Source organism: Pseudonaja textilis, chromosome 3, assembly GCF_049901715.1.
Source record: "Pseudonaja textilis isolate UNSWEBS1 chromosome 3, rPseTex1.2, whole genome shotgun sequence".
Classification (NCBI taxonomy): Eukaryota; Metazoa; Chordata; class Lepidosauria; order Squamata; family Elapidae; genus Pseudonaja; species Pseudonaja textilis.
In genome coordinates, this window is record NC_141992.1 from 14,112,183 (window position 1) to 14,125,612 (window position 13,430).

Genomic DNA, 13,430 nt, shown 5'->3' on the forward strand with positions numbered 1-13,430 from the left:
TATGGAAGAGATGATATAAAAATTGTGTTGAACGAGAATAGCACAGTATCATAACACATTCCCTTGTTTTGATGTGCTTTGTTCCTCGAAAAGAAAGTTCAGTTATATATTTGATTGTGGATGCAAGTCTTATACCACAGTCAAATGATATTGCTTATAGTATTAGGCTATTTTCTGGAACAAAGTATGGGTGGGTCACATCAATTATAATTCACATAATCTCTGAATATTGTATAAATGATTCTTTTTCCATGCTACTGATAATTTTGGAACATTTTTAATTTCCATAACCACTTTTAATTAATAATGTTAATTTAATTAGTCTATAAGGATGCAGAAGCACAGAAATTCACAAGAAGCATTTTAGCCTGACAAAACATGTGCCATAGTAGTATATTAATTTGGTAACTGAAAAATATTCAGGGGGAAATAAAGACAAATATTTGCCTGCGAAGGATGTACATGAACAAAAAAAATTATTTTAAACTCTTATGCTCTGTTTATTCTGATGAATAATTTCAAATCAGCAATGATTCAGCAGCAACAAAACCTGAAACATTCTGCATTGTTGTACATTCTGCCTAAAAAAATCCCAAGGGACTCTAGGGTGACTTTATGCAAAAAGCACAAAGCTGATGCAACACAAAATGTGTTTTACTTTTTCTAGATTCCTCTATCAATTTATTTGACTCCAAATAGCCACATGGAGTTCTATGGGCTACCCATCTGTATGCCACCTCCAGGGAAACAATCAGGATCTGCTTATCTCTATTGCCATGGCAACTGAATTCCAACTCACAATCTTCTCCTCTGTATAACTCTTCTGCCAGCCTTCCCATTGCTATGCAACAAGAATGGATCAGCAGCCCATTTGGGCAATCAAGGGCTGGGATTGAGGCTAACAATGCAGGTTCGGATTAAAAATTGAGTCCATTAGAAAACAGCCGTGCCTGTGAAATTTTAGAAATGAAGGTAGAGGAGATGATCAATAGTTTTTATGCTGACAGACTTTGACTTTCATGTGGGCTTAAGGCTATTAGGCAGTGGTTTCTATTATGTTCGTACTCTGTCTAGTTTCTCCATCTATGGATGTGGCAAAACAAATATTGCAAAAAATAAGGAGTGAATTTCACACTAAGTCATAAGGACATAGTGACTGAAGGTTAAAGAAAGCCAGTTACTGTAAATAATATATTTCATTCTTTTCCATCTGCATTTCAAAACTATAGTTTTTAAGACATTATTGTGCCCTGCCACTATTAGCACATTGTAAAGTTTTATGGAGTGCATAAAGATAAAAGCCAATTTTAGGCATTATGGAAAAGCAGCCAAAATATTAACTGGAAAGCTTTCAGAAGCCATCTATCTATTTTTCGAAGTTCATAGCAAAACTGTTACGTGCCATGGATTTTTGAACCCATGTTGCATTTAAAAAAAAAATAGTGGAAAGGCATTTAGAAAATTAAGATACTGTATAGATAAGCATAAAGATCAGTATATAGATATTGTATATCTATATACTGTCATATCTCCAGTTTCACGAAATAAAAACATGTAGCATTTCAGTAATTTGGATGATTAAACATGTCATTTTCAGTATTAATACATTCACCAGAAGGCTCATCCTTCTCTGCTTTAATTTTGCAGAAATGTTTTTTTTCTCTATTATTTAACCTGGAAATAAGGATAAACTTTCTGACAGAACAATCAACCAGTGGAACAGCTTGCCCTTGGAAGTTGCGGGAGCGTCATCACTTGAGACTTTCAAGAAGAGATTGGGCTGCCATTTGTCAGAAATGGTGTAGGGTCTCCTGCTTGGGCAATGGGTTGGACTAGATGACCTACCAGGTCCCTTCCAACTCTGATTATCTGTTACTTGCCTTACCAGGCCACCATATTAGGTATAACCTACAGATTATGCTCAATCAGTCTCCTGCTCAAAAAAAAAGGCACCTATAAATTTTACATGAAAGTTTTAATAGCTTATTAAAATATATGAAATATTAAATATAAAACAAGTATAACAACAGTACAGTTAAGCTCCAAATGACCATTGCTTCACAACAGTGTTCTAATGCAATGGAAGTGCATTTAGGAAAGTGCATGATATTCAATTGGACAAATGTTTAACTGCCACTCTAGTGCACAGATTTGACAGGTATGTAAAGGAAGGAAAGAAATACCTTGTTTGTTTATGCTTTCAGTTCTTTTTGACAAGCTCATACGCATTTTCATTTGGCATAATAAATACTTTCTGCTGACCTGAGAAACAAGATCAAAGAATATCTTCCTATTATAGAAAAGGTAACATATCAAAGAGATGAGGAAGTATTTACAGGTCTCTACAGAAAAGGCACAAAAATCAATGCATGCTTGAGTTGTTGGCTGAAAGAGATGTTGGAATATTTGGGCAATACAAAAAATACTGTAAAGTGATTCAAGGACACTGATTTCATGCAAAATTGTAGAAGGGAAAAGTTAGATTAAATAAGCAGCACAAAGCAGCTGAGAAAATAAGTTGCTTTCCTATCTTCAGGGCCAATTTTCCACTTCTCAAAGGAGGCAAAGTGATTCTTAATCTACTTTCTGAGGTATAAATAGAGGTGATAAAATGAGATTGTATAGAGAATTTTATGAAGAGACAAATTATGTAGTGGACTCATTGGGATTTATATGTGCGACTAATTGCACATGTAAAGAAGCCCAGATCCTTAGCAAATATTTGCATGGACATAGTTTTTGACTTTTAAGATACAAGAGAAAGGCAGACTGATGATGGCTACCCTTCATATTAAACTCTCTTAAATAGGTAACTTAATCCTCAGATTTCTATAACCAACCTATCTTCATCATCACTGCTGCTTATGTCATCGTATTCCAAATTAATTGGCTTATTCATTGCTTCCAAGCTCTGCTTTTGTTTAGATGGAGTTCCAGATAAGGATTTAGTTGAAACCGACATCTCGGTGTATAGTCTGGATGTGAGCGAAACAGGACATAGACTTTGGCATGTGGGAGCCTGTTGCTCTTTTAAAGAAGGATACAAATCTCTCTCCATGAATTGTTCTGTTCTTTCTGCAATAGGAATGGGGGGCTCTAGAATGATAACATTTTTATCCTTTGATTCTAAGTTATTACAGCCTCTTTTTGAACAAACAAAAACAGGTCTAGTAATCTGAGATCTAGCAAAGTTACACAGCTGGTTCTTTGTATCTTTGAATTCCAAATGATAAGGTTCAGTGGAAGGTTTGTTGTACTCCAAATCCACATCTGGGCGTTGTTCTTTTGGGAAGATTCTCAAGGAGCAACTACCTAGATTGCTAGGTTTTTCTGCTGATACATTATTAGCCAGTGGACAGGAGTATGTAGGTACTTCTTGAATTGTAGAAATTCTTTGAAGAAATAAGCTGTCACTTGAGCATTTGTTAAGTCCAGGTGTATCCTACCAGACATAAAGAAGAAATTATCAATTCATCAGTTGCTATAAACTACTATTAATAGGTATGGTCACTGAACTCCACTTTCTTGGGGGAAGAACAATGAGAAGCATTAATACATCCTTGACCCGCTAGAGGACTTAAGAGCAGCTGATTGGCTATTTTGGGAAGAGAATGTTGGACTAGATCAGGGATTATGGCTGTCCTCTACTAATAGCATCATTGGTAAGAATGTCTCCCTATGACATGCTTTATGTTAAGAATTTCATGCAACTTAATCATGCAACTAATCGTGAAATACATATTTTCACATAAAATTGGATTCCATAAGAATGGCCACAATACAATAAATCTTTTTAAGAATTAATTTACTTAATATTAATTTAATATATTTAGTCATTGACCGTCATGAATGCTACAACAGTACAATATCATACTATTCTTTCTTGGTACTAAATTAGTACCAAGCAAAATGTATTCCACTCATTATCCAATACTGCACAACTCTATATAAAGTTTTTATTTTTGATAGAATCTTTAATCTCATCTTTCCAAGTTCTTCCTAACCATCCTCTGCATTCTAAAGATCCTCTTCTTAATATGGCCTATTAATGAAAACATATTATTTGATGGGTTTTAAGTAGATGTTACTATTCATTTGGAAAACGATCAAGTTAATAACTCACTTGTCAGATTAGCATGAAGTTATCTGATTTAGCATGGGGAAAAATGTCATGCATAAGCCATTCCTTACTTGTTTCATTTTATCCTCTTCCAAATAGAAAGCTGCTTTATCCGTTGTGTTGTAATGTGGCTGTTGCAGATTTTTGTCGTTTCCTATTTGGAAAAAAATACTTTTATCAACTCGATGCTGATTTCTCAGAGAAAGTTAAATACATGTGGATTTTGTTTAAATCTGATTTCACTGTTAATACATTTGAGAAACTGAATAATTTATAGGCATCACTTTAATTTTAATTAGATAACTTTACCAATTTATTCCCAAGGGATAAAAATGGTTAAGATATAATTCTAATTGTGACCTCAATTATGGTTGTAAGTCAAGGACGACCTCTATGAACAAATGATACAAAATTTTTATAGATCGACATTTAACTGAAACCAGAACTTTTGCTAGAATGAATGGACCATCAATTAGAAAAAAAGCCATGGAAAGTTATGTACAAAAATTGGAAGATTCTGCTCTGTCCTACACATTGGTAAAAAAAAAATCAGTACACCAAATACAAACTAGGCAGATATGACCTCGTTGATGATCCTCACTCTGTCAAAGACCTTGGAGTTCTCATATCAAATGACCTAAGCGCCAGAGCTCACTGTAACAGCATTGTAAATCTAAATTTTACGAAGCTTCTCCTCCGGAAATATCGAATTGCTAACTAGAGCATACAAAACTTTTGCCAGACCAATACTCAAATACAGCTCATCAGTCTGGAATCCGCACTGCATATCAGACATTAATACAATCGAGTGAGTCCAGAAGTATTTCACGAGAAGAGTACTACACTCCTCTGCTCGCAACAGAATATCCTATATCAGGGGTAGGGAAACTCGGGTCTTCTATCACTTATGGACTTCAACTCCCAGAATTCCTGAGTGAGCCATAAAAGGTTCCCCATCTTTTGCCTACTGTTTTTTCAGTTGTTGGGGAAATCAATTTTTGACTTGAATGGGACTGTTTAATATACAAATGTAGGACACTTAAGACATTCAAATCAAAAATTGATTTCCCCACAACTGAAAAACCAGTAGGCCAGGGATGGGGAACCTTTTATGGCTCACTCAGGAATTCTGGGAGTTGAAGTCCATAAGTGATAGAAGACCCAAGTTTCCCTACTCCTGCCCTATATCACCAGGCTTGAGATTTTGGACTTGAACTAACTATACCGCCTACGGTTAGACTTAAAAGCACACAAAATTAGACTTTTGTAGCACACAAAATTATCTGCTACAATGTCCTACCAGTCAATGACTACTTCAGCTTCAACCACAACAATACAAGAGCACACAACAGATACACACTCAATGTAAACCACTTCAAACTTGATTGCAGAAAGTACGACTTCAGCAACAGAGTGGTCAATGCCGGGAATGCACTACCTAACTCTGTTGTTACATCCTCTAACCCCCACTCCTTTAACCTCAAACTAACCACTATTGACCTCACCCCAATCCTAAGAGTAAGGGGCGTGCATAAGTGCACCATTGTGCCTACCGTCCCTGTCCTATTGACCCCATTTATTCGTACTTATATCCTGTATTCTTACTCATGTTTATACTTATATCTATTACCTTGTAAGCAATTGCCAATAAATAAATAAACAAACTAACAAACAAACTACAATAGAGGAATGGTTGGTGAAGATGACCGAACTAGCAGAGATGGCAAAACTAACTTGTTTGATTAGAGAAAAATCAATATATCAGTGACTAGAAACTGCTTATGGACTTTTTGTCAGAAAAAAGTGTGATTTATAGGTTGAAGATTATAAACAGCTTATTGAAAGAAGACAATTATGAGGTAACCTTCAGAATGTAAAATATAAATGCATTTATAACCATTGTTAAAAAGATCTGAAGTTGCTTCTTTATAATCTTTTTATTTATTTCTACTTTTTTTCTTATTTTATCTTATTCACTATTCTCCTTTATTTTGTTTCTTTTCTAATATTGCTTTGTTAAAATTTTCTTCATTAAAATTATATTTTTAAAATATAAGTATATTAAAGAGGTTTGGTCCTAGAGAATGAATGAGAATCAAATTGTACAATGAATATACAAGGAAAAAATGAATTAAGAAAAAGAGGGTAAAAGAAATGGGGGGAGTTGACGGAATCAAGAAGAGACAGATAAAAAGTTATGAAGAATAAAAAGCAGAGTGTGAAGTTGTCCAGAGGATGTGATGGATGGTTTATGGAACGGCACAGTGAACGGAGGTGCTGAAATTATTCCACATTGCCTCTAATGCTGGGAAAGGTGGAAGGAAAGCGAAAAAAGGACAACCAGGAGCAAGGTGGATAGATTATCCATGTGGTTACTAAAATTGACAACTTGATGCCACATAACTGAGAAATGGTAAATGATGTAACCATTTTCTATCTCATGCCTATCATATCTTTTGCTATTATTCCTTACTTTTTTTCTGTTTTTCTACAACACTGTTTTTAACCAAAAGAAAATAATGCAATGGGTACCTATATATCTTATGGAAAATGTGTACGGCAACAAATTAATAAAGCTTATTAAATTTGGCAATAAGGTGGCAACAAGTCCAATTCTTACATATCTCTCAGAATTATAATTATTTTTATAACTACGGAAGATAAAAATAGATTAATTCATGTTCATAATTTGTCATACTATTTGAATTCTAAGATCTGAAGAACACAGGATAGAATTCAGAAACCCAGCACACAAGCTATGGTTTGTTTGTTTTTATCTTACTGCAGTAGAAAAGCTGAGTCTGGTAAAATTGTATGCTTACAAATTCAAGTTACATTCTTTACCATAGCCTATTTTAAGTTCAAAGTCTCCAAGGAAACCGACATTAAGGAGCTAATCCAGGATGACTAAAAAGAATTTGAAGCTGGAAAAAAGTGTGCCAAGCAAGAAACTAACCAAAACCTAAAACCAAGCTCCAAGTATAATTCAACGAAAAGCTACAAAGGAATCCTGGAGCACATGTAAACAACATAGAAATTGAAATTTCAAAATTAATATCTTCTTATAATAGCAGTCATATCATTATATTGACTATCTACTACCAGTCAATATAACACTTCAACATTTCAGTTTGCTTTAACCTGCCTTCAAGTCAGTTTTTACTCCTGGCAACTGCCTGGGTTAATTTCCTGAAGTTTTCTTGCCAAGGTTTTAGAATTGGTTTGCCATTATCTTCTCCTTAAGAGTTGAGAGAGAATGACTGGCCCAAAATCAGTCTTCTGGTTTTATAATTAAAGTAAAATTAGAATTCGGGGTCTCCTGGTTTCTAGTTTGTTGGTTTTCATTACTATACCAAATTCTGTAGGTACAAATATCTTAACAATAAAGAATGTAGTATATTTTTAGGATGAACTATCAGGTTTTGCAGGATGACTGTTAAGTCCGAGAAGTCTGGGCAATGGCCTAAGGGTATCCTACAACAGGGGTCTCAAACTCAATTTACCTGGGGGCCGCTGGAGGCAGAGTCTGGGTGAGGCTGGGCCGCATAAGGGATTCCACAGTGGCACTGCAGATGTCATTTCCACTCGGCTTCTACTTGTCAGCGGCTCCTGGTTTTGCCTTTCCCTTCCCATGACAACACAGGACTGGAGCCGCGCGGAGCTGCGCCGGTGGTGGCAACTCCTGACAGCCCCAGCCGGACACCTGAGCGGAGCCCGGGCGGAACTGCCTGTTGCTGCTGCGGGCACTGCTGCGGGCGTCTGGCTGCCCAAGTAAAGAACCGCACCAGCTCAGGGCAACTGTGAGGAGCAAGAGGGGAAGCAGGACCATTGGAGAAGCGGAGCAAAGCCTGAGATTAGTAGCTGCCTCTTTCGGCGCAGAAAGCTTCCCCCAACTAGCCGGCTGGTCTTCTCCTCCTCGGCCATACAGAGCAAACAGGCAGAGAAGGAGGAGAGCAGCTGGCCAGTTGGGGGAGGCTTCTTGTGCTGCAAAAGAGGCGGCTAATGATCTCCGGCTCCGCTCTGCTTCTCCAACATCCAGCGCCGCCTGTTCTATGTGCTGGCTGCTCGGACTTGCCAGGCCCGAATGTCAGCCACGACGAGGAACGGCGGCCGGGACTTCCTTCAGAGGTCCATTCCCCCTGAGGGCCACACTAATATTATACTTTCATATCACGGTGGGGCCACAGGATATCGTCCTGCGGGCCGCAATTGGCCCGCAGGCCGCGAGTTTGAGACCCCTGTCCTACAATCTGTTGGGATCTTCGAATGAAGATTTTTCAGGACAGATGTTGGAGGAAATCCTTAAACTCCTAATAGCTTCCCTTATACTTCGTTTTCTTTTACTTATAATCCTGCCTTTCATTTAATAGATTATGGCAACATAAGATTCTCTCCCATATTTTTCCCATCAACAGTAACCTTGTGAGCAAAGATGTCCGCAAGATACGCTCAAAAAAGTCAAGAGGCCACAAGGATACTACTGAAGCCGCCCATTTTTTTTTATCTGTGCCGCATTAAAAACAGACAACTTTGACCATTATGCCAATCAACTTGACCATTATGCCAATCAACTTGACACTTTCAACCATACAATTCTGCCTGTGTGGTATGCTGGATCAATGGAGTATGACTACTGAAATGAAACCATTGAGTCTTTTTTTTTTAAGAACAAGTTTTATTGATTTTTGAAGACAAACAAAACATAACACATAGAAGTATAAAACCTCCTTTCTAAGAATTACTTATAAATTTCAACAAGGCAAATAAAGCATTATTTTTTAAAACATAGTTCCACATTATCACACTTTCATTTACACATATATATCTTTTCCAAATTTCTCATTATTTCTCCCTTCACTTTAATTCAATCATATTTCCTTCTATCAAAGTTTCAGTAATTCTCAATCAGTCATAAGCACACAAAATACATAACCTAAAGCAAAACATTGGAGAAAAAGAAAAACCCTCCTTAGTTATCATTTATACATATCTTTTCCCAATTTCTCTCCCTTTAATTTCATTTCTCCAAGATTTTATTAGTTTAGAATCAAACGTAAATAATCCACACACTAAACATAAAACATAAAACTTCTTTTGAAAAGTGACTTGGCCCCAGGTTACATCTTTTTTGACAGACCTAAATCAAATTCATGCCCACCTTATATACCCTTCATATCTTATTAACCATTTTGTATTTTCTATATAACTTCTCCCATCTTTTCACTCTCTTAATTATATTTTATTTATTTCATCTTATTTCAAAGTCATTATACTTATATCTTTTGTCCGTTCTTTACCAAACATCTATGTATCTCTTCCCTTTAACAAAAAATTTCCCCTGTAATCGCTTTTGAAGTATGACACCTTCTCCTAAAATAAAGCTTAAAATAATACATAATTTCCATCCTGATTCTGCTTAGTACATTCTACATATTAAATCTTAAAATAAAAGAATAGTAAACTTATAGTATAATTAAATATATAATTTCTATTCTAATTCTAATTCTGATAAGTACATTGTTTTAGGATAGAAAAAATAAAATACTAAAGTTATAATAACATTAAAACACTAACAAATTAAACTTTAGCTAAGCATTAATCATTTAACACAGTCTCCTAATATTTAATCAAATATCAACATCCATCATTATTAAACATTAATATTTCATTAAATATTCCAATAAACTGTTTCAAATGCAAATACTACAATACTATCTTATGCACTCTTGCAGAATCTTCTTTAATTATAAACTATCTATCATCCTTCATCTCTAAAAAAAAACTTTTTTAAAAAAATCTTGTCCTAACCCGTGGCTTTTTTTTTTCTTTTTCCCTCCCTTTCTTCTCCAATCTGGTCTTTTTGCCCCCCTCCTCTCCCCTTTTTAAATTTCCCTCTCTGTTGTAATTCTCTTTTCAATTGCTTTCTAACATTGTACCTTCTTTTCACCCTATTTTTCTTTTTCTTGGTTGTTTTATTAAATCTTAAATTCTCCTTTTCCCTTCCTCCCTTCCCATTTTCTTTCTTAGTCAAACTTTTTAGTCCATTAAAAATGGCTTCTTCCTTTTCTTCTTCTCCTCCTCCTTCCTCCAGTGTTTGCTGGTACGTAGAAACCGCCATTTCTAAAAAATGGAAGGCAGCTCCCAAAGAATCCTTGCCACTTTGTTGTCTTTCTTTTAATTTTTCATATTCCATTTTCAGTTCATCAACCGATGGTACCATTATAGGTTGTTTTTTTTTAAACAACCCAGATGCTTTCAATCTTGAAGTAGTTTCCAAATGTCAGAGTTATCAAACAATCCAAACAAACAAAACTTTTTTCCTCTTCTTCTCTTTACAGTTTTTTCTCCAGAGGCAAAATCCCAGATGTATTTTAAAAGCCGTATTACCATTAATTAATGGTCTTGTAATCTTCAAGGCGTCTCCTCCAGCAAAGTTTAAAAACATTTTTTTTTAGTCCTCCCCTTCCCACTTATAACAAAGAGCTTATTTTTACCTTTAAAGAGCAAGTTTTTCTGTGCTCCTTTGCTTTCTCCGTAAGGAGGGGGAGTGAGCTTTCCTTCAGCACTTTCGCCGATGTAACAAATTCTTTTGGAAACAAATGTATCAATCCAAAGTCAGGTTTCCAGGGTGTTTTAAAAGTAACATAATGTCGTGGTTTAGCCAAGAAAACTTCTCCTTCTAAGACTTCCTCCTGCACAAACTTATCCAGTTGAAGATTCCTTTGTGGCTGCCATGGAGACAGCCGCTCCACCGTCTCAGGAAAAAGGAGTCTAGCCAGCTGGGGAAGGGGGGTGCGATGTCCCCAGACCCCTGCCCGGATCTCCTCTGTCTTCCGCTGCCCCTTCAGGGCAGTGACAACCCCTAAATCCAGTTGGATCGGGGGTACCTTGATGGCGAGCGCAGCAGGGACACGCAGAGAAGCGGATTCCTGCTGCCGCCGAAGCCTTACAACCGGAAGTGCCACCATTGAGTCTTCTATGCCTGCAATTCTTTTTTTTTTTTCAGGAATATTGATAAGCTTTGTTCCCAGGTTAAAAGTCCATCAAAAAAGATTATTAGATTGATGAAAAAATGTGAAGATGACCAACATAAATATAGTTTCTATTTTCTGTTACCCCACAAAGACCCCACAAATGTTAAGGGGCAGCTGCCCTTGACTTCAGAATTTTTTCATTTCCCCTCCTATCTGGCTTACCTAGTGAAGTCATTGGAAAACAATGGCATTTTCCACAATGCTCCCAAATGCCAGAAGCGTTGATGCATGAATGCCTCCTGGAAGTCCTCAAAGCCCAGCATTGCTTGCTTGACTGGTGGCGTCTGAGAAGACGATGTCTTTGTGCATGATGATCTTCATGTCTATATAAAAAAATCTAGAAATTAATATGTCTTTAGAACATCCTTCAAGCTCCTATTTCATTACAAATATTTAGGACTGTTTCAATTGCCAAACTTCAGTAATCCAGAAAAAATGAAGAATGTTCCTTCCTGAACATTTTACCTCAAGGGGAAAAAAATTATGTTCAATGTAACCAACCGTAATGTTCAACAATCAGCTTATTAAATTTAACTGTTCTGAATTTTTGAAATGCCAGAAAATATCCTACTTGAAACAAATGAAATTATATCTCATTAAAATGTTCCATTTTTATACCTACTTTCAAATCTCCTTGATGATATAAAAATTGGTTGTGCTGAAAAGCAAGTTCTCATCCAAAACCAAATAGCTGTTCCGTCTTTGGAGATTTCTATATAATTTTAACCGTGTCTAATATGACTTTTTTTTCCTGTTACAGACAAATTTTCAGCTACCTGTACAGAAGCCTCATGATTTTATCTAACCTAAGCAAAGCTTTTTTGTAATGGTTTTTGTATCAACTTTAAACTTTGGGATGAATAAAATCATTTTCTTCAGCATTTCAATGCCACATTGATCAAATGTAAAAACAAAAGATGTCCTATTTGATGCTTTCAGTATTAAATATTGGCTCTTCCTACCCTGTCTGCATTACCATTTCTTACTAATGTGTCCATTTTGATTTTTTGCAATCAAAGAAAGAAAAAGATGTAGAGAGATCAAATAAGAATACGGGTAGTCCTCAACTTACAACAGTTCATTTAGTGACCATTCAAAGTTACAACGGCATTGAAAAAAGTGACTTATGATCATTTTTCATACTTAAAACCTTTGTAGAATCCCCATGATCATGTGATCAAAATTCAGATGCTTGGCAACTGGTTCATACTTATGACTGTTGCTGTTTCCCAAGGTCATGTGATCACTTTTTGTGACCTTCTGATGAGCAAAATCAATGGAGAAGCCAGATTCACTTAACCACTTAACAACTGTGGCAACAATGATAATAGAATGGACCAAAACTCACTTTAATCTCACTTAACAACAGAAATTTTGAGCTCAATTGTGTTTGTAAGTCGAGGACTACCTATAATACGTTGGAGGGAGCATTTTATTTTCCTGGAGAGTGAGGTCCAATCTGTAAAAAATACTGAACACTTTTTGTAATTTTTAACAGAAAGAAAGCTTAATTACAGAAAATGCAATATATAACTAGCTGGCTATATTCTACCAAGAATGGTTCAAGAAAAGTATGTTTAGAGAACAAAAACTCTTGACATTAGGGACTTTATAAACAAAGAGGAGACCAAGCAACAAAAGTGAAGTCAGAGGAATTTCCTAATTCTTCCATCATGGGTTGCACGTGATAAAATGTATGCCATGATGCAAAAGCTAAAACTTAATTACTTATAGCATAGGTAGGATAAGGATTTCTGTCTTGATATTACTGTGTGCAGGTTATTGTATTGAAGATGTCTGTCCCATTGCCCCTTGACATCAATAGGTTATGAAGACTGAGATACATGACATCTGAAGTCAAAACATAATAGTTAATCCAGGAACTTAATTTAAATATTTTAAACATTAGTAGATTTACTTTTGTTAGTGTTAGTACTACTGTAGTGCGATCCATTTAAGTGTCCTACTTCTTTCTAAAATAAAATTTTGAGAAATTATCCTCACAAAGTCTTTCCACCACATCATTCAGTTATGAATGTTATTCATAGTCAAATAAAAATTGTCTTTCTAAGGCTAAGGCTAAACCCCATTTCTTACCGCTTGGGGTTGATCTTCACTTTTATCCTTTTTAAGTTTCTCTTTTCTCTCCTTTTGTAAAGTTTTTCTTTTCTCTTTTCTAGTTCTGAGATGCTTTTGGAGACCGCCCGAGTACCAGTGTTTAAAAAGTACTTCTGTGAATGCAAAAAATGAGTAAAATTGCATGACAAAAATCAAAA

At 35.9% G+C, this 13,430-nt stretch overlaps 1 protein-coding gene across 4 annotated transcripts in view; it reads right to left on the bottom strand.

Annotated features, from left to right (window-relative positions):
- Positions 1–1,956: 1,956 nt before the first annotated feature.
- ZNF831 (zinc finger protein 831) overlaps positions 1,957–13,430 on the bottom strand; it is a 69,827-nt gene continuing 58,353 nt past the window's right edge. For 2 of the 4 annotated variants that reach the window (XM_087928939.1, XM_026697773.2), the window contains 4 exons: positions 13,252–13,385; positions 11,317–11,477; positions 4,192–4,274; positions 1,957–3,442 (listed from right to left, as the gene is read on the bottom strand). In XM_087928939.1, the coding sequence (XP_087785065.1) occupies positions 2,822–3,442; positions 4,192–4,274; positions 11,317–11,477; positions 13,252–13,385 (999 nt within the window). In that variant the 3' untranslated portion in view covers positions 1,957–2,821. Of the gene's footprint in view, positions 3,443–4,123; positions 4,275–10,614; positions 10,992–11,316; positions 11,478–13,251; positions 13,386–13,430 lie in introns of those variants that run through there. The other 2 variants (XM_087928940.1, XM_087928941.1) reach the window with 2 other exon arrangements.